At 36.1% G+C, this 21,539-nt stretch overlaps 1 protein-coding gene across 2 annotated transcripts; it reads left to right on the top strand.

Moving 5' to 3' along the window:
• Positions 1–1,255: 1,255 nt before the first annotated feature.
• ACS (acetyl-CoA synthetase) lies at positions 1,256–12,859 on the top strand. 2 transcript variants are annotated; one of them, XM_087330912.1, is made up of 18 exons: positions 1,256–1,440; positions 5,803–5,955; positions 6,086–6,241; positions 6,320–6,442; positions 6,541–6,709; positions 6,856–6,938; positions 7,203–7,304; positions 7,394–7,482; positions 9,251–9,341; positions 9,423–9,536; positions 9,726–9,802; positions 9,907–9,985; positions 10,778–10,846; positions 11,013–11,188; positions 11,270–11,326; positions 11,680–11,770; positions 11,887–11,985; positions 12,339–12,859. In XM_087330912.1, exons 1-18 carry the CDS (start codon positions 1,264–1,266, stop codon positions 12,522–12,524), a joined length of 2,091 nt encoding a protein of 696 aa, XP_087187038.1. In that variant the 5' UTR covers positions 1,256–1,263; the 3' UTR covers positions 12,525–12,859. The 2 variants fall into 2 exon arrangements, with proteins under 2 accessions (XP_087187038.1, XP_087187037.1); XM_087330911.1 differs by lacking the exon at positions 1,256–1,440 and adding an exon at positions 3,967–4,127.
• The last annotated feature ends 8,680 nt before the right edge of the window (positions 12,860–21,539 follow it).

Raw genomic sequence — 21,539 nt, 5'->3', positions numbered from 1 at the left:
AGTCTTCATTGTTGCTTGGCAACCGGTTGTGGCCAGTCCCATTTTCTGACACTTAGTAATAGGAATATTATAGGTAAGTTAGGTGTTAGAGCTCATGAATGAGCATTTAGTACTTATGTCAGCCTTCTGTTAGAGGCTTGTATATAAAGTGCTCTTTGAGCACATTGAATGTACGGAGTATTATTTTTTTGGAATAGAACTTGTTTTTGTCTACATACTCAGTCTCTCTCTTTGTACTTCGTCTCCATCTCCATTCTGTGTGTTTTCCTAACTGTCTGTCATACTACGTTGTCCGGCTCAACCAGGTGTGTTTGTTTTCTACAAGCTTCCGCACATAACTCTTTACAGGATACATATGCTATGTGTACATGCTTCACAAGTGAAAGACAAAGCTAGGCATCGAGGGTGGATATGCATCTTCGTGGATGCAACCTAAGGCTTTTACAAACTCTACAATCAACTAGAAAGAAGGTCATTTGAGTTAGGATGTGGAATTTGGTGAAGGTCCAAATACTTTATGTATTGGAATATTGGGGAGATATATCACAAAGCATCAAGAGGTGGAACACGCAATCAAAGATACAAGATATACCACGGAGCCAAAGGAGTGTTCCCAATGTTTGAATTTTCAAGAGTAGCTAGGTTAGAATCGTCCATAATGACATCATGGGTTTTTGCTTATGGATGGTGTTAGATAATGCTAGGGGGGACCTGTGATGATGAGAGGGGCCAAAGTAGTGCAATTTGGATCAAATTAATGGGAGGGAGGTTGGGTCAAAACTTACTTCCAAACATAACGGAATTTAAGAAGACGAGAGAAGATGCTGAAGGTGAAGGGACGAATGAAAGAGGAAGCAAAATATGAACGCGAGTCTCGCTCTTTCATTCTTTTCTCACAAAAAAGAAGAAGAAGATGCGTACTATGTACAACATTAGAAGCAAAATATGAACGTGAGTGAGTCGAGTCGTCTTGCGCTGGAGCGCTCTCTCTTCTACTCTCCCCCCCCCCCTCATATATAATAATAAAAAAAGAACAAAACAAAGATCGCAATAAAAAGCTATACACACAGAAAGAACAAAAAGAAGAGGAAGAAGAAGAAGAAGAAGAAGAAGAAGAAGAATAGAGAACTAGATCTACAGAATCTGAAGACAAGAAAGCAGCAATCACACACACACACACTCTCTCTCTCTCTCTCTCCTTCTCTCTTTCTTATTTCGTTTGCTTTCGAACAGTCTTCTTCCCCACTGCTGGCCATGGCGCCTATGCCACTCTCGGCCCCGGCCCCGGCCCCCGCCCATGATAATGTTGTGGATGGGCATGGCCTCCGCCATGTAGCATCAGGTGAATTGCTGGTGCTGGGTGAGTCACTGCGTGCAGAGGAGCAGGACCGCTTCACTGCCAGGGGCGCTGCCGCCGCCCGCATCTCCTCCAAAGCCCAGGTAAGTAAGTAAGTAAAAAGTAAAGTTAAGTAAGTAAGTAAGTGTACCAAACACACACCAAATAACTCCAACTCCAACTCTCTCTCTCTCTCTCTCTCTCTCTCAATTAATTACTGAATCAAATTCGCTCAATCCTTTAATTCCACCGCACTATGTACTTATTACCTACCCCCCCCCCCCCCTTTCTTTATAGCTTCTTCTAATTGCCAAACTACCCCCTCCTAATTTTCCTTGCCCACATTGCTCCCCCTCCCTACATACATACATACATACATACATACATACATGCATGCATGCATGCAGCATATGTTGTGTTGGAATGAGGGGGGCAACAACTAGTTTGCCTCACTCCCACCATTGCTCCTACTTATTGGAGAGAGAGAGAGAGAGAGAGAGAGAGAGCGCACATTGGCTCGGTACGTAAGGTTGTATGTCCAGCGGGGTCTATTTGGCGGATCTAGGCAAGGCCATGTGAAGCCCAATAGAGAGAGAGAGAGAGAGAGAGAGAGAGAGAGAGAGAGATGTGTTTTTGGTGATTTCGATCTTATTGGGCTATTTTTGGAATTTGGTCATATATATATATATATATATATAAAGGGTATTTTGGTAAAGGCTGAATTTCCTATGGATGTGTGTTACTCTCTAGTTGTAACAAGTCTATATCTCTCTCCCTCTCTAAGGGTCATGTGATAGTTTTAATTCTTGTCTCTATATCTATGGGTTACAACTTACCCCCAAATTTTGCCAATGTGAGTTCTCTCTCTCTCTCTCTCTCTCTCTCTCTCTCTCTCTAGATAGATGGTACCACATTTAATGTGATTGAAGACCACTCCAAGAAATAATGCATGACAATCTTGACATCGAAACCCATCTCTCCTTGGTTTCGGTTTCTAAAGGTTAATATCATTTCTATGTTTGCTTGTTGATGAAAATGAGGAATTCGCGAACTAGATCTAATTGCGTGATCGATTGAGGAATACTCAAGACCTTGACTACTATGATTTATAAGGTTCTCGAGACATTGCATTTTGTCCAATGCCAATATTTTGCCTTAAATCAATCATTTTTTATGTTGGGGCATATCAACCATACCGTCAAATTCATCTTTAGATTTCATGACCATAGCCCAACATGCTTTGGATGTTTGATGATGAAACAAAGTTTCATTGTCATTAAATTACAATCCTTGGGTAAATGATAATGTATAGACCTCGACATTGTAACTTGGAGATATGATGTGCTACAATGGACATCATTCATGAAACTAGGTAGAGTTATGATATGTTATAAGTGACCTTTTCCGCACATTGAATCATATTTTAGTCATTACACTCTATTAGAGTTAATTTATTAAAGCAAAACCTCTTTTATGTTCTAAAATATTTTAATAAGACATTAGGACTATTGCGTTTCTTGCAGACGATTGAAAAATTCATCGTTGAATCTAGCTCTTTCTCGTTGATGTGTGTGTGTGTATCAAGGTTTTATAAATTGCTATTGTTTCAACAAGTCATGATTACATGCCACCACGCACCCACAAACTCTTCAAGTTTGTTTTGATGACGATCTTAAACATTGAAACTTTATTTCTTCTTAGGTAGAAAGTGAGCATAAGCTTTGAAAATGTATTTCCCATTATGATCCAATGTGATCTTGAACTTTGAAATTGGTTTATTTATATGTATAATGTAAAATGGGATTTGAAAGTCAAAATAACCATTCATCCCATAGATATATAATATAGGTAAGTGAAGGGAGCTATCGCAGTGGGCCCCGCACCCCCCCCCCCCCCCCAATGCATAAAGTGTGAATGGATTTCCATGTCTGGAAATCTTCTATAGAGGAATTGTCATTTCAAACTTTGCTTTCAAAACTTGGCAATGGTCAATGACACCATCCATCGGAAGGCAAAAAAACGATGTGAACCAAAAAGTCAACATCTTTAAAAAGAAGAAAATTTAAATTAAAAAAAAGAAAAACGTTTCTTTATGGATAAGAATGGAAACTATACATAGTTGGGCTCCACGGGTTGAAATGTTTCGAACGGATGAGCCTATATTATTGCATCGTGCCACGGTAGAGCCATCCATCACCGTGAAGAAATTATGCTTAAAAGTGTTTAAACCCGGGGTATCGAGAGAGAGAGAGAGAGAGAGAGAGAGAGACGAGAGACGAGAAAGAAGAAGAAAGAAGAAAGACGAATAAAGACGACAATTCTATTACACTATTATAAGTTATAAGCTCCTTCTCTCTTTCTCTCCTTCCCTTCCCTTCCCTTCCCTTCCCTTCCTTTATATGGTGGCGATGGTGGGGCTCTGTGGCCCTGTTGTGCCTTTACTAGGGTTTCCTCTGCGTTCCATCTCCCCTTCCCTCTGCACGCACAATTCCTCCTCCTCCTCCTCCTTCTCCCCATGGCTCATGCGTACTGCCATTCCTCTCCTTCTCTTTCTCCCCCTCTTCTGCGTCGCGACTTTCACTTCATATCTCTCCCCTGCCGCCCCCCTTCCTGCGTGCTCCCCCCCGTTTCCTGCACCACCATCGGCCATGGCAAATTGGCAGCTTCGAGAAACATGGATACGTTTCCCCCCCGCCTCAAAGAAACGCCAACATCAGATCACCACCAGGAGCTCTTCCACTTCGATCGATGGTTACATCGTGACGAAGCTTTGGTCTCATCTAAAGAGAAGGTGCCGACCGACCCTTCCTTCTGATTATTATCACTGCTCCGTCTTAGAACCTCACTCTTCCCCATCCCAATCAGTGTGTATGTAGTTTCAACAATCGACTCCATCCATTCTGATCCTATTCTGGGACCGTTCCCTTCAACCCTATATGAACCTTGAATCCTTTCCGGATTCACAAACCTTTCAAGTTTGACGAGTGACTGATCCCTGTATTCATGTATTTCCATGTGCGATGCCGCCTTTCATAGATAACGCTTTTGTCAAGACCGTGAAAGATGAAGGAAGAAAGACTAGAAATGGTCTCCTGTTCTTCGATAATCCATGCATTCTCAATGTCAAAATGTGTGTTACTAGGGGGTGCATGTTACTTATTCACGGTTCTCTGGATAGAGTTTTGTGTTTCACTGCTTTGATATCCAACTTTCTGCGGGTATTCCATTGAGGGTTTTTTTTTTTTTTTTTGCCTTCTGAAATGGCCTCCTTCAAACGAGAATGATGAATATCATCAAATAAAATGACACGCACTACTCCTACTACGAAGGGCTCTATTTATATCAAGTAACACGCTACAAAGGAGCGCGATCCGTAACGAATATTCTACTTTTCATCAACCTTGGTGGTATTGCACACCATGTCATTTACACATTACATAAACTGCATATGTTTGTGCCATCGAACAACTCAAAAGCTAAAACAATGTCATTTCTTATGTTTGGGTTATGGAAAGACGTCAAAGCTAAGACAATGGCAGTTTCTTGTCATAATAGAATTATATTAACATGCATAGTAATCCAATGATAGATAATGTAGGACCACTATGTCTGGCAAATACAGCTCCCTTGCTAGTGTGGTCGAATGAATACATCAAGACTTTTGGGACACAAAAACTACGTAAGTTGTAAACGAGTTGGGTGTTGAGAGTTCTGTGCTGGCTGGTCTAGAATATATTTACCTCTGTGATGTGCATATCCTTGTAAAAGTCATTTGGTATTAAGGTTTGTTTATCTTAGCTCATTCTAAAATACCTTTCACTTAAACTTGTCTTAATGAATTCACCTTGGCACGGTTGCAAGAGTTCACAGGCTGTGAATGACAGAATGTTCCAAGAGCTATATCTCTCGCCTTCCATACTTGACCAGCATAACTTCTTGCTCCTCTCATTGACTGCTACCTAATCCAACATCATTAGTAGAGTGGAATTAATTTTTTGACATATATTCTGGCCTTAACCATGAATGCAATTCACTGTCTGGTTTTGGTACAGAAACATCTCTGTTGTGATGCAAATAAAGCAAGGGTTTTCCATGCTTATGGTATGTCCAAATGTACTTCAATGTCACTGAGAAAAGGTCATAGCACACATGTCTTCAATGTTGGCTTTGAAGAATTCATATGCACATAATATTTCCAATAACTCATGCAAGCGTTGACTTGTTAATGGGCAGGTTTTATGTCCATGCATCGATCAATGTTTTTAAATTTTGCCTTGTTTGGCTAACAGTAGGAGACAGTGTACTTTGTATGCATCCAGTCGACTGCATCCTATTTTCTTCTGTAGAAAAGAAGGCATAGAAATTAATTTCCTATGGAGAAATCCAGGAACTAATCGCTCGCTTTTCGTATAAATCATATGTTGAGAAGCCTCTGGCTAAGGCTCTGTTTTTCTGACATTTCACAGTATGATGCAATGTATCTACGATCTATAAATGATCCTGATGGCTTTTGGTCAGAAATCGCATCAGAGTTTTATTGGGAAAAGATGTGGCCACAAGAAAATGGCAAAGTTCACTCAGAGAACTTTGATATCAGAGAAGGCCCCATCAAAGTAGAGGTAATATTGAGTTTCATGCATACTCTATTATTAAATTTCCAAGTATTTTTATTAGAATGATGACCACTTTTTCCTGCATACTGTAAGATATAATATTAGTCAATAACTTGTTTTTTGGTGATGGATCTAGTGGTTCAAAGGTGGTAAGACAAACATCTGTTACAATGCATTGGATCGACATGTTCAATCTGGGAAAGGTCATGAAATAGCATTTTTTTGGGAGGGTAATGATCCTGGTTCAGATGGACGCCTAACATATAAAGAGCTTCTAGATCGTGTCTGTCAGGTATTTTCATATCTATGAAACGCTTTTTTGTAATGGGTGGAAATAAGAATATGTTCATCATTTACATCTGTTTTTCAGCTCGCAAACTATCTCAAAGATAAAGGAGTCAAAAAAGGGGATGCAGTGGCTATTTACCTTCCTATGCTTTTGGAGCTCCCTATAGCTATGCTAGCATGTGCTCGTATTGGAGCTGTGCATTCAGTAAGCTACTCTTATGTTACAGTTTTCGATAAAATAGTATTTTTAGTCAATTTATGAAACTCACAGGAATGTAATCCTAATATGTTGGGGCCATGAAGGTAGTATTTGCAGGCTTTTCTGCAGAATCTCTTGCACAGCGTGTGCTTGATTGCAAGCCTAAAGTTATAATAACATGCAATGCAGTACGCAGAGGGCCTAAAGTTCTTCGTTTGAAGCCAATTGTGGATGAAGCACTATTAAACTCCCTTGCACATGGTGTTTCTGTTGGTAAAGTTATACTAACGTTGACACAGTTTTTAATTCAATGGGGGGTTGTTCATGATGATACTGATATTTATGGGGTCAACTTCCAACTTTTACATAAGCTAGTTGCTTCAGTTTTTTATGGAAACTTATTTTCCATGTCTCTACAGATGTTTGTTTGACTTATGCAAATGATGCGGCTTTATCAAGAGAGAGCACACCTTGGAAAGATGGAAGAGATATTTGGTGGCAGGTGTGCATTTCTCTAACTGAACATTGCTTCATTATTTTGCTTTCATGTCATGAATCCGGGAGTACTAACTTATAATGCATTTGATCCATTGAATATGTGTGTCTTATTCCAAAGTTACATTTTTTGAATATGCACAATGCTCTTCAGTTTATTGCACTGGCAAACATGGAAGTATCGTGATTCCCAAGTATTTTTGACAAAAAACATATTTGACAGGTACACATGTAACAAAGTTCTCATCCATGATGTTGAATTTATTAACAGGATGTGATTCCAAGCTATGCAACTACTTGCAATGTTGAGTGGGTGGATGCCGAAGATCCTCTATTTTTACTGTATACAAGTGGGAGCACAGGGAAGCCAAAGGCAAGATATGCTATGGCGTCAAATATGATTTTTAACTACGTTCAACTTATTCCAGTCTAACATTGCTCATATTGCATGGATTACTGCAGGGTGTTTTGCATACAACAGGTGGCTATATGATATATACAGCTACAACATTCAAATATGCATTTGATTTTCATTCTGATGATGTGTACTGGTAAGAAAGTGCATTGAAATGCATTTATTTCTTGTCATATGCAGTTCAGGGTTAACCAGACTGTTTTTTGTTGTAGCTCCAGGAACTTTCTTACTATCCTTATATGCATTGATTTTTTGGAACCTGCATTATAAAGTGTATACCATACGCATGATCTTGATCTTCTTTACTATTTTTGAATTTCGTACATGTATTTTATTTGATAGATTCTCACTGTTTGTTAGATCTGTGTTTTTTTTCTGATTCTGAATAACTCTAGCCTTAATATTTTTATTTCCTTTAGTAAAGCTTGATTTAAACAAATCCCTTGATTGCTGATAAGCCATTCTGGCATATTATGTGATGTTATTGTGATTTTTGTAAATTGCTAAGGAGTCTAATTCTATAGTTGTACCCTTGTATACAAATACTTCAGCTATATTATCTCAGTCAATGTTGAGAGAAGCCCAGCACAATGAACAACTGTGGTGAACTCTCGAATCAATAAATATAAGAAAAATGTGACGAGGTCCCAAGGAAGCTGGGTAAACTTACCTTGTTTCATCTGCTGCCCTTGATGAGCTAGTGTCGCATTTTAAACTGCTGGACATATTGCTAGTTGGGTATTATGTGTGCACAAGGCTTGCAATCCTGGCCATGCTATGCCCAATGTGCTAGATATATATTGTATTCACCTTGTATGTCGGGTTCTTGGATATAATCCCTAACCAACTAGGTTATGTCTTGTCATGCTTAGATCACAAGCCTTGGCTATGGAGTTGACTCATGCAAGTCGAATGTGTACGGCCCGAACGTTTATATAAAGTAGTGTGTGCTAGTTTGCATTTATTCTTAACTCCCTTAGATGCTATTCGCTACGAGCACCAATTGGTGAGCCAAGAATACTACTTGGGTATTTGTGGTTTTTTAAGGCCAAAACCACGGGACGCACATGAACATATGTTATGTATCCACATTTATAATGATTTTATTGGGTCTACTTGGATATGCTCATCTCTGTAGAGAATTTCCTCTCTTGATCTTTATCATGATGATGTTGGGATGATTTTGTTCTTCATTTCATTTACTTCTGTCAGGAAGAGGGTATTGTTGCAGTATTATCATGAAGGAAAACTCTTGATTCATGTCTATTCATTTAAACTTTATTATTGTGCTTTTAGGGTTTATTTTTGTTCTTCGCTTCATTTATCAACCAAAGGATATTCTTGTAGACACATCATGAAAAAAACTGTTTTGATTCATGTTGGGATTTTTCTCACTTGAACTTTATTATTACGCTCTAGGATGATTTTGTTCTTGCTTCATTTACCTCCAATTAGAGATATTTCTATTGTAAAATCTCCTATATTTCACAGTGTTTTTTTGCGATTGTATCCTGCCTTTCTTGTATTTGTAGACTTCTGTTTGAATATTTGTAGATTTCTATTCTCATATGTCCGCATCTATGTTTCTATACATTCTATAACCAAGAAACACTTTCCCTGTTTTAACTCTAATTTTTCGTGGTGGTTGTTGGGATGTGGTTTGGAAGCACTCAATCTTGGTCTGTTTTTGTCTCAGTTGCCCATGATTGTTTTCTTTACGTTTATCACTATGTTTAGTATATTATGAATGCATTTCTTATTGCCATGACATTGTTTTAAGTTTTTTATGCTTTTTATTCTCTTAATTTCTAGGAAAACCACTAATCTTTGTGTGAATATCAATTTTAGTTTTACAACCTTTGTTTGAAGCTAAATGCAAACTGAAAATGGCATTACAAATATAGGTGCACAGCAGATTGTGGTTGGATCACTGGTCATAGCTATTTAACTTATGGCCCCTTGCTTAATGGAGCGAAAATAGTAGTTTTTGAGGGTGTAAGTAAAACTCAAGACATCTGTATGTAGATCTTTATGATCAGTAAGGCAATATATTAAAATATGCTGGGAGACAAACAGGTACCAAATTATCCAGATGCTGGACGTTGCTGGGAAATTGTTGACAAATACAATGTTACTATCTTTTATACTGCACCTACTGCCATACGTTCATTGATGCGATCTGGGGAAGAGGTGACTTCCTTGCTATCCTTTTTAAGTTTGGATCTTCTGAGATAGGAGTACACTATTTTATATAAATGGGGCAAGAAGTCACGCATGCAAGATCAAGCATGTATAACACTTCGTGCACTCATGGCTAACCAGTTGTCAATGGAAACATGGTAATTTACCACAGAATATTATTTCGTTTGATGATCACAGCCAGTGAAAAGATATTCTCGGAAATCATTGAGGGTTCTTGGCACTGTTGGGGAGCCCATTAATCCAAGTGCTTGGAAGTATGCGCCCCTTCTCATTGATATTCAGATCAAGAGATAGGGATTTGGATTTTAAGTGTAGAACATTTTAAATGCCCCTGATTGATTACTTCTTTTAAACATAGGTGGTACTATGAAGTTGTCGGTGATAGCCGTTGCCCAATTTCAGACACTTGGTGGCAAACTGAAACAGGAGGTTTTATGGTATGCTACCAGTTTTATTCTTTGTCTTACCATTTTTCTACTACGTGGAGTTTCTTCTTTCCTCATCAGTAATGTCTATGATAAGAATCTATGGAGGTGCTTATCTGTCCTTATGAAAACAAAATATTAATGATCAATTCTATTCTGGACTTGTTCTTGGATAATCAAAACTGGGAATCGATTCTCAAAATTTCTCCCCAATAATTCCCAATTATCTCCATTAAAAAAGGAATTCTTATCAATATTGTCCTGAATACCTCCAATTATTTCTGCATTTTTTGCCCTTAATCAGGCTGAATTCACGGGTTCACGCCAAGGCCAAGAGCGAGTCTTGGAAGTATTTGACAATCCACTCATTTCCACACCTTTCAATTAGCAAGAAGGTTAAACTAGAGAAAAAGTGATTGTTACTTTGTTGAGAGCAGAATTAGTGACAGGTGAATCAGCAAAAGAAAGAGAAGTATTATTAAAAAGGGAATCTGAAGCCTCTGGAAATTAAAGAGAGGCCACACAGTTTGGCCCAGCAGAGTTGCAACCTCTGTAATATGTAGGGAAAAAGATTCCAGTATCACAACTTTGAAGTTCCTAGTTAATCAGTGGAGAATGCTGTAACTAATTCTACCTTGTTGAAAATTTCATGGAGTTGCTTTCATCTATATTTCTTTGATTTTCCTATTAAGAAATCTGCGTTAGAGCTTTGTTGGGAACTGCCATCTATTATACTGTAAAATACACTCTCACTGGACTATTACATCACTGGAATCTCTAACTTAGTTTTTACTTTTATCATAGATAACACCTCTGCCTGGTGCGTGGGCTCTGAAACCAGGGTCTGCAACATTCCCCTTCTTTGGTATCCAGGTATCAATATTCTAGATAGTAGAGATACGAATATGGTTTCACTCTGTACAAAGTCCTTTTTAAGAATCATAGGGAGAGCATGAATGGAACCCATTTAGGTTTGATGCATATTGTAAGATAATAGAAAATCATGATGATTCTAATGATGTAAATTTTGCTTGAATAGCCCGCTCTTGTTGATGAGAATGGGAATGAACTAGATGGTGTATGCAATGGATACCTTTGTATAAAGCGCTCCTGGCCTGGTACTTTCAGAACACTTTATGGAGATCATGCACGATATGAGACCACATACTATGCACCATTCAAAGGATTCTATTTTTCTGGTGATGGATGTCACAGGTATATATATACCATTGATTTTGTATGAAGGTCATAGAAATTAATATTGTTCTACTGAACTCTTGTTAAACATTTTTGCAGGGACGCAGATGGATATTATTGGCTAACAGGCCGAGTTGATGATGTGATTAATGTGAGGTATGCAATGGAAAATCTAATTATAAAATGTTTTATAGATTTAGGCATTTTGGATGTTGACCAGAACTTTGTATGTTCGTTTGATTATGGATGATGACCAGAACTTTTTCGAAATGAATAAGTTCAGAAAGCTCTATGCTTGTTTTTTCTTAAAAAGACCGATGAAAAACCATTGCGGAGAATCTTGGATGTTGATAATCTTTTTTGTTGTACTATCATGATGTTTTTTTCTGGGAAATAATTTAATGCCAAAATCTATCATGTTGTCCTCACTTCAATAGATTGTGCAGTGTCTGATACACTATATTTGTTATAAACCTATCCTGAGCTGTGGTATATATTGTCTATCATAGTGGTCATCGCATTGGAACAGCAGAAGTAGAATCTGCACTTGTTTCTCACCCCCTGTGTGCTGAGGCAGCTGTTGTGGGAGTTGAGCATGAGGTAAAACCTTTCACGTGTGGCTATATAAAATCCAATTAATTCTAGATAAGAATTGTGATTAGGATTTACAGAGATGCATGTAATATGCATACACGTTTTTCTGGCTCTATTTGCAGGTTAAAGGACAATGCATATATGCATTTGTTACATTGACAGAAGGGGTCCCGTACAGCGAGGAACTTCGTTCAAGTCTCCGAGATGCTGTTCGTACCGAGGTTTGTGTCACATCTAATGACATTATTTTATTGGGAAAAAGGCTCGAATACCTGAGATGTTCTTTATTTCCCAAATGCCCCTAAGTTTCTGTTGTATTGCCACATGCCTCTCTGCAATACAATTACAATGAATTGATTTTATAATTGCTTGACTGGTGGTTGACCAAGGTCAGTTGGGAAATAACAGAAACACAGGAACATTTGAGGAAACAAAGAAAAACCTGGATATTTCGTAGCTTTTCCCTATTTCATTGAATGCTGGGTTTCACTTTTGATTTCCACGTCATCAAAATTGTACAATGTGTTTTTTAGCTTATTTTCTTCTTGTTGCGTTATGGTTTTTAATATTAAAGATCGGAGGGTTCGCAGTCCCTGATAAAGTTCATTGGGCACCCTCACTTCCAAAGACTAGAAGTGGGAAGATTATGCGCCGAATTTTAAGGAAAATTGCATCAAAAGAAATTAACGAGCTAGGAGACATAAGTACTCTTGCTGATCCTGGTGTTGTCCAGGAATTGATAAACCTAACAGGTGTCTGAAAGAAATAAACCAAGGACTAGTATCTTTTTTATGTAAGTTTGCATATTACTTTCAGTACCCGATCATAGTTGGGCTTGATGAAGCGCAGTTGTATGTGTTCCAATTGCAAATAAAGGAAATATGATTTTCTTCTTGGAAAGCTATACAAACCACAACACTGACTGATACAAAAGCAAATACATCTTACCTGAAGAACTAGTGTTGTTTAATGGGTCTTATTCTCTTCGCCCTAGGCCCTAAAACTCCAAACCCTCTATATATATATGAAAATGATGTTTTAAAGATGCAACAAGAAGTGTTTTTTTCAATATCATAGATATAATAATTTTCTCAACTGCTCAAATCGTCAAACTTGTTTTTGTGTTTTTGTTTGTATCTTTCAGAAATACGTTTATGGTCTTTTGAAAAATATATTGATTGAAATGAATCAGAGTATATTTCTTGTGATTCCCTTTGAAGGATTCCTTAGTATCATATTGTTTGATCCAAATGTGTAAAGTCCGAAAATGTTAAAACTTTGAAGAACTAGGCTTTTTGGCATTGCTGATGATCGATCAACCATTGAAAGAGAGAAAAAGGAAATGTATCTATAGCATACAAATTCTCGAACAGCACATCGGAATGGGATAAAATTGATCATATAATTGATTGAGGTAGATTTGATGGTAATTTAGGAAAATGATGAAAACTTAGGGCCAATATGAGAAATAAAGTTAAGCCTGGTGGTATTTTGGAGTTCTATGTGAAAATTAAAGAGCAAGTTCTATGTAGAGCTCATTGGCTGGTTTTGTTTATTTGATTTGTCTAAACTTTTAAGCATCCAAGATGGACATGGGGAATAAAAGACACTAGATAGATCATCTTGTAGCCTTTTAAATTGATCCTTTCCCCTTGTGTTTGCTAGCTATATATATAACCCTTTGGTCATTGAGTTAAATTTGGCAGTTCAGCCTTCAGACCACTTTGGAAATTTGATCAATTAAATGATGCAGATTATAATATGATGATGCTATCTTTTGGTAAACATTAATATTTTGTTCTACTGATGTTCAAGACATCATTTTTTAGTGTATTTTTATAGTATGAAAAGGAAAACCAATAAATATTTCCTACATGAAAATAATAGAACTTCTATGGTATTCTTTTCTATATGTATGATAAACCCATATAATGTGACTTTTATAACCTAATTCTCTCCCATGAAATAATAACATTTCTCTTGTAAAATCGTTAATAGAAAGCAATTTTTGTTACACATTTGGAGAATGATTTGTTGATACAATGGTTTCTTCGATTAGGCTGCATAATGCATGTTATAAGTCATATGTTTGGCATATTAGAGGCTTTTAATGATTTTGTTCTTGAAGTACAATGAAATTATCTAGTAGATACATCTATGGAGCTATAATCAACCTAATACATGTGTCAAACCTTAAAGATGAGGCAATTGCATTAATACTATATCCCTTGTTTGAAATGCATTATATTTAATAGTTGACAAGAAAGAACATGAAATCTACTATTCTGGTAAATATCCTACAATTTTGAATATAACCATACAATTTCCTTGTTAAAATTGATGAATGTTACACTTGCTTAAAAGATAAACTATAGATTATCATAACAATGATCACATTATATTCCTAATGTGCATCAAATGTCACATCATCTTTGGGTGTAATTAATGCCATTGGAATTATGCTACAAAAAATGTAGGTGAATTAGGGTGAGAGAACACATTGAAGCACTTTGATGGAGAAGATATATTATTTGGTTGTTAGGAGGTTACTTCCTATTGATTATGTTGAACAAGGATTGTATATGAATGTTCAACATTGGCACACAAAAAAAATTAATTTCATTGGGACATGTTAGGTTAGATGTCTCTTGCTAAACAAGAGGATTTAATAGGAGACATTGAAGCATTGCTTCTTTTTGTCAAAAGGCATATCAAGAATCTATAAGTGTGAAAAGGAAACATGACAGAAAGAGAAATACAAAGAAATGAATATTTGTTTTGTGTTAGATGATACAAATATCTTAATGTTCACTCCTCACACACATGCACATACATACATCCCTACAAGGTGTCAAATGTTCAATAAAGACTTATTGTGATTTTCCTTCACTGATGTTCACTGAATTTTATCTTTCCATGATGTTAAATAAGCCGTGTTTGGACGCCCCACAAATTTATTCCTTACATGGACATACCACGGATACAAACAACAACCCTCTCCATCGATCTTTCTCTTTCATTCTCACATGCTAGGTGTTCTTATTTAGATGAAATGAAAGTGGGGAGGTTGTGGAGAAATATCAACAAATGAAGAGGAAAAGTTGCATGAAATACAAAGCACACCAGTATTGCTCTCTATAGAGCAAATGGCATTTCATATATCAATGTCAAAGGAGAATCGTCCTCAAGCTCATTAGTACATTTATCGAGCTTTTATCATACATGAGTATGTGTGCGTGCGCGTGTGTGTAAAGAGGTTGATTAAGTTGGCGTGCATTCACACACCCCCAAAATAAAATGTCAACATTTCCTAAATGTAGAGAAATAAATAGGGAGGGGGGATCACGAGTTGAGATAATGAAATTAGGTGTTGTAATGATATACTTTTATAATTGTACATATTTCTTAAACATTCCACTAGCATGTAGTGAGACAACGGAGAGGCAAAATGACAAAAGATATGTTCTAAAAGAACAAAGTGGTTGGTAGGTGTCTTATTGCCTTGTTGTTGATCGGGGGGTCATGATAGACACAATATGCCACAAAGAATTATCTTGCATAAGTTCATGATTTTTTTTCCAATGGATGGTGAACGAGGAGGAAATCCATGATATGTTTCATAGAGTTGAGGTGGGATCCTCTAGCATAAATTTTAGGAAAGAGGAAAAGGTAGATATAATTGCCATCCTTTTATTACCAAAAACCACGATATTGGATCTACATTGGCTCATATGAATGTTTCTTTATGATATAAGAGCTCAATACCCTTCATGGTCTGCATGGCCTCAACATTGGGAGACTAGTAATAACAACGGTGGTCCTCAACAACGAATTCCAAATTTCAACCTATATTCTAAATTCTAACATCGATGCCTCTCATCCTAATGAATTGCAAGTGAACATATGGAAATCATATGACACACTCATTAGCCCTAGAAAAACCTTTGGTAAGAGAAGGACACTAGGGATGAGGTAGGTTTTGTTCTAGCAAGGATGCACATAAATGGAAATTTGATCACAATAGAAATTCATTGAAAACTCTATGAAAGAACCAATGCTTTTTCATCAAGCAATAAAGTCCACTATAGAAAGCACTAGAATCAAATCGTTTATTTCATGCGATTTGCTAACAAATTTTAACTTTGAGATGCATTTGCTTAACTTTATAAACATTTGAACTGAATGGAACAAACTTAAATTTAATCATATATCTATTTTCATTAGAGTATCTTAATCACTTAAAGGTGGCTTCATAATTTACAGAATTTGCTACATTACGGAAAGTATTAGAATCAAAGAGTGTATATCACGAGATTTGCTAGAAACCTTGAGACACATTTGTTAATTTTATAAATTTTTGGACTACATGAAACCAACTTGACTTTAATTAGATGTCTATTTTCATTAAATGCTATAGTAATCACTTTAAGGTCACTTCTAAATTTTCCATTAACATTTTTCTCATTCAATACTTCAATATCAAGTAACACTTCAAAATAGAACGAATAATCACCATGAACTCTCTTTTTCAACACATCGAGGTATAAAAGTGTTATCCATTATTTATACAGAGACATTATTAACATATCACACATGAAACTTCAAGATGACGATAAAATGGAACAAGGAATTACAATCTCTCTTAGTATAAATTCAGAGGGCATTTAAGCCATAAGTTGGTGACACTTGAACCTCATGCCTTTGTCTTGATTACAAATAATGGGTAATCACAATCAACACCACCTAATGATATGCCCCACTAGGAGTAGGGTAGAAAAAACATTCAATCACCAATGTATATAGATAGGCACAACAGGCTACCAAACCTTAGAGGGATTTTTTGAAGGGAATTCTACCAATATAACACCGTGCAAGTTATGGGAATTTACCAAACCCTATCAAATTCTAGCAAAACATCAAGTTCAATTGGTAAGCTTGATTAATGCCAAATCAATGAAATTAAGCCACAATCACATAATTGCTTCAACTTAGCAATACTAATTAAAATACGAAGTAGCTTAATTAAATACCCATTAGTATAGAGTTATCCATTAATAATTATGAGCAAATTGAATTTTTAAATTTATTAGTCCTTGAGCTATTTTTGTTTAGGAATTTGTTAGTTAAATTACAATCATTCGAAGCCTTTATGAGAAGTAAAAACAATTTGATTTCCACTTCTTAAATTAAGCTAATTTGGTATTAATTCGCTTTTTGAAAAAGCCAAGGATAATTTGGATTGGATCAAGATCCTTGAATTCTTTTGGTAGATTGTACCTCAATACCTTTTCCTTTGAAACCAAATAACATGTTTTAAACTAGCATGTTAGAACAACGAAGCATATAGTCTGCTATCGATTTCCTAGTAGGACAAACAATGTTTTTATTACCTTACGGATCATTATATGCTTCCTTTGGCTAGCTCACTATATATACATTCACACGTGTGTGTGTGTGTGTAGACTCTTCAACTTTAGATTAACGTAAATTTTTTGTTATTATAAGTTTCTCTTATTCCAATACCATCCTTCATATATGTAATAACTTTTGTTTAGATACCATACTTAACAAGCTGTTTTTGGCATTGTGGTTATTTTGCTCATATGAGAAAAACCATGTTCTCTCACAAAAACATTAGGCTCCACACATTATGCGCACATACATACATGCATACATATTAAGTTTAAAAAAAAAGTCGTAGCATTATTAAAGGGATTCCATCTATTTGCCATCTTCACAAAGACTAGTCTTTTGTCCTTCCTAAAAATAAATTTATTAATTTAGCACACACAAACATCTAATTTGTAAGAGTCATATTTGGATGCTCTCTCGCATATCCAATGACCACTTTCATGAATATTCTCCTTTTCATCATCGAACTAAAAAGTGCGAAAAAGTAGACTTACATTGAATGCAAATAATTTTAGCACATTGGATCACCATACATTGGTTTAACTCCCATGACAAGTTTTGTTTGCTTGCGTGGTGGCAATTGATCAAGTCATAGATAAACCACACATTTTTTTTAAGGGAGAAAACCAATTGCTGTTTTTTGTTATCCTGTAAGAAAACTCTATGCTTATAAATCAATTATGTGACTCAATTTGGAAAAAGCTCACGCCAACCTATGCAACCTTATCAATCAACATCACATCAATGAACATGAGGAGCGTTGTGCTCTCTAACCATTCTCGCCTCACATTTGGTAGATAACTACAAATATTAAAGTTTACAAGTCATGACTATTGAATATATATATATATATATATATATATATATATATATATAGCATGACAAATGAAGTACGAAGATAGGCATCTGCGTATCCCATTATTTACAACTCTTATTTGTGCTAGTGCCATGTGCTATTTGCATTCTTTCTACGTTAATTTCAAAAGAGAACTAAAGTATGGATGTGTCTAATGTTGTCAAAAGATCTTAGATAGGAAAGACTTGCATGGACCATGTTGATTGATAATGATTAAAATTGTCATTATATGAAGATATCAATGTAATTATTGTTTACTTCAAAATTTTGTTTCATATCATAATGCAATAAAACACGCAAGAACACATCATTGAGGTTTACTATGAGTTTTTTTGGAAGAGGCTTGTTCCCTTTCAAACAATCTGTGCTTATGATAGGTATCTCATGGTAGAACGTGTTAATTTTTTGAATTTATGTGCTCGGTTTGTAGGAGCAACATTGACGATACGGTTCATGAGATGGGTGAACCTAGGTTTTTTAACCAACACACACACAATATCACTAAAGATGGGTATAAATGACACATTTAAACTTGCAAAGAAAATGTGCTGCATTTAAAAATTCTCAAAAGCTATAATTTACAAACAAATTAAAGATGTGATACATTTATGTTGTAAGTTGCTACCAAATTGTGAGATTCATTCAAGTTCAAGATCCTTAGCACTTTTGCATGTTGGCATTTGAATGGCTTGACCAAAATGGGGGCTTTTTGTTATTAATAGTGTGAAAACAAATACAATCCAAGATAAGTGACCCCCCTTAGAAATTTATCCACAAAACGCACAAAAATAAATGCATGAGTTTTGGTATTAAGCGCTTATTTTATATGCAATTTTATCAATTTATGACTTGGAAAGCAATCCAAGTATGCATTCAATATGTGTGCATGCCATGAGGATAGGATAACTAGGGGAGTTTACTATAGTTATTGATTGAAAAGCATTCGAAGATCACAACCGATAGTTTTAATATGAATGTAGATGTCATCAATGAACTCAATGTGGTATCTTCAGATGGTGGATGGCAATGCAAAGTGGATTTATCAGCCACCCCGATGGTTGTTTCCTCCAAGGGTACCAAACATAGAGGTGGGTGCTGAATTGTGAAGAGATTGGTGGATGACAATGCAAAGTGGATTTATCAACCACCCCGATGGCTATTTCCTCCAAGGGTACCAAACCTAGAGGTGGGTGCTGAATTGTGAAGAGATTGGAGGGTGTCTTTGTTGAATGTGGGTTGCGTGAGGCTCATGTTGTGGGGATTCTGTCGAGTAATTATGCGATGAGGCTTTGTTGTTTCATTTATACATGTTTTCTTGGTGCCATGCAAAGTGGCTTGTAACATATGAGTTGTATATGTATTATCCTATGTACTTTTTCTTAACTAATGGAAGTAGATTTTTTTGGGGGAAAAAAAAAACTCAATGTGCAGTAAGAAAGGTCACAACTTGGAGTGGTTGACTAGAAGTCCTACTTATTGGTTGTTACAAAGGAAATAGATGATTTTTTCATGCAAGTCAACTTTGGGGAGGCTAGAACATGGTTCTTTATTGGGGCCACTAACATATTTTTGGTATTAAGTATATTTCAAGCCATTATTTGTGGGGCTCTACCTTAAGTTGAGGTTTAATATAGACAAGAATGCATGGTTTGCGTATAACTGTCAAATGGTCATATGTATGCAAAACATGTCATTGTTTCATTCATTTATATGAAGCAAACTATCGTACAATAGTGTGTGTCTCCTCTCTAAACAAGCAATGTACCATGGACCTTCTTGTCCTTATATTACATGGAAACATTGAATATGTGCACTACAACAACTAATACATTAGTATAATGATATATTATTTAAATGCAACAACGTAGGATAGTAGAAAAATGCACATTAATCTAGAAATAGGTCTTGTGATGACTATGCCAAAACATCTCTCCCTCTCTCTAAGGAGTGGCATAAAATGTTCCAAAGAAATAGGCTTCCCAGAAACAATTAGATAATTCTTTGGGTTCTCTAAATGTGAAAACACGTTAATTTTGCTAAAATAGTCTCCAATATGGTCTATTATTTGATCAAATTAAGTGTCTTGCTAATGTCTTGCTAATGTGTCCAAAACTTATCGATATGGTGCTTGGTTTGTGGAGTGAATGTACACCAATTCTTTGCTTCTACACACGTTATATTACATTTTTTCCAATAGTGGAACCATGGCATTTAATAGCAATTTTCTTTTGTGAGACTTAATGTTGTATAGGCACATCCTTTTGACTTTTGTTGCACTCTTATTATTATTGAAAAACTAAAATTTCAACCATAATGTTGATAGTTCAACATTCTTTAAACTTTTCTAAAAACATACAAGAGGGTTAAAATATTCTTAGCAAACTTAGTGTTTCATGTCATGAAAATGTAAGGAATCATTGGTAACATGAGATAATATGTTGTTAAAAAAACATAGGCCAACAATTGACAACAGGGTACCTACAACTTGTGCATAGGCTCAAAAACTTGGAGATCTTTGGACGTTGCTTACCCCCATTACTATATGGTGTATATGGACAGCAAGGTGTACCAAGGTATTTTCAGCACACAAACGCCCTCCAACTAAATTGATTAAGCTAATCTAGCACACATTAATAACTACACTAAGAGCTCAATATGAGCAGATTGATGGTACTGATGATGCTGCATAACTAATGAGGCTGAATTTTCGAAAGCGATGGTGTACTACACCGATGGCCGCAACAAATGGAATGGATATACTATGGAAGTATGAAGTACCAAGATGGTTGTTCCCCCCTCCCATTAGTTGAACGAGGGGCGTGAAAGACATGGCATGTGGGATAGTGAATGTAGGTGAAGTGTATGAAAGGATGGCTAGAGACATATGTGAAAGTGTAAGATAAATAAGCAAGATCTCTTATGTAGGATAGGATAGTCTTGGCATGGCCTACCCGAGAAAGGGATCAAGTTTGTGTATATTTTAACTAATGGAGTATATTCTTTTTTGGAAAAACAAGAAGAAGAAGGGGAGAAGAGGTTTAAATATCCTTGTTATTTCTTTTCTATCAGAAATTTTCATTTTAGGACTCCTTTAAGGCTCCAAAAGCACATCATCGATGAAAATATTTGTGTTGTAACTTGTAGTCATAGATACTCAAACAACAAAATGAAGGAAAAAAGTAAATTCTAAACTAAATAATTGCGACACCTAGTGGCTATGGAAATTGAAAATGGCCAAAAAGATGCATGATGATCCGATGAAGATATGAAATTTACTTTTCCAATAGTCATTTTACATGTAATTGAATTTGTTTCTTAGCTACAATGGTGCTTTAACTCATTATCATTGCTATTCAAGGAATTCATATTCTCTTACGTTTTTCTAGCAATAGTTCACATTACTATAATAATGAAACAATCCATATCTTTCACAACCTTGTTTTGGCTTTTGTGGTAGTTCAAGGATTTATATTTGTAGTATAGACTTGTTCATGCAAGTTGATAGCT

The sequence above is a fragment of the Azolla caroliniana genome, unplaced genomic scaffold (assembly GCF_043228905.1).
Source record: "Azolla caroliniana isolate FFs.n. ecotype wild unplaced genomic scaffold, voAzoCaro1.0.p SCAF_15, whole genome shotgun sequence".
NCBI classification, from domain to species: Eukaryota; Viridiplantae; Streptophyta; class Polypodiopsida; order Salviniales; family Salviniaceae; genus Azolla; species Azolla caroliniana.
Note: the sequence above shows the minus strand (reverse complement) of the source record. Positions and strands in the feature narration are given on the sequence as shown.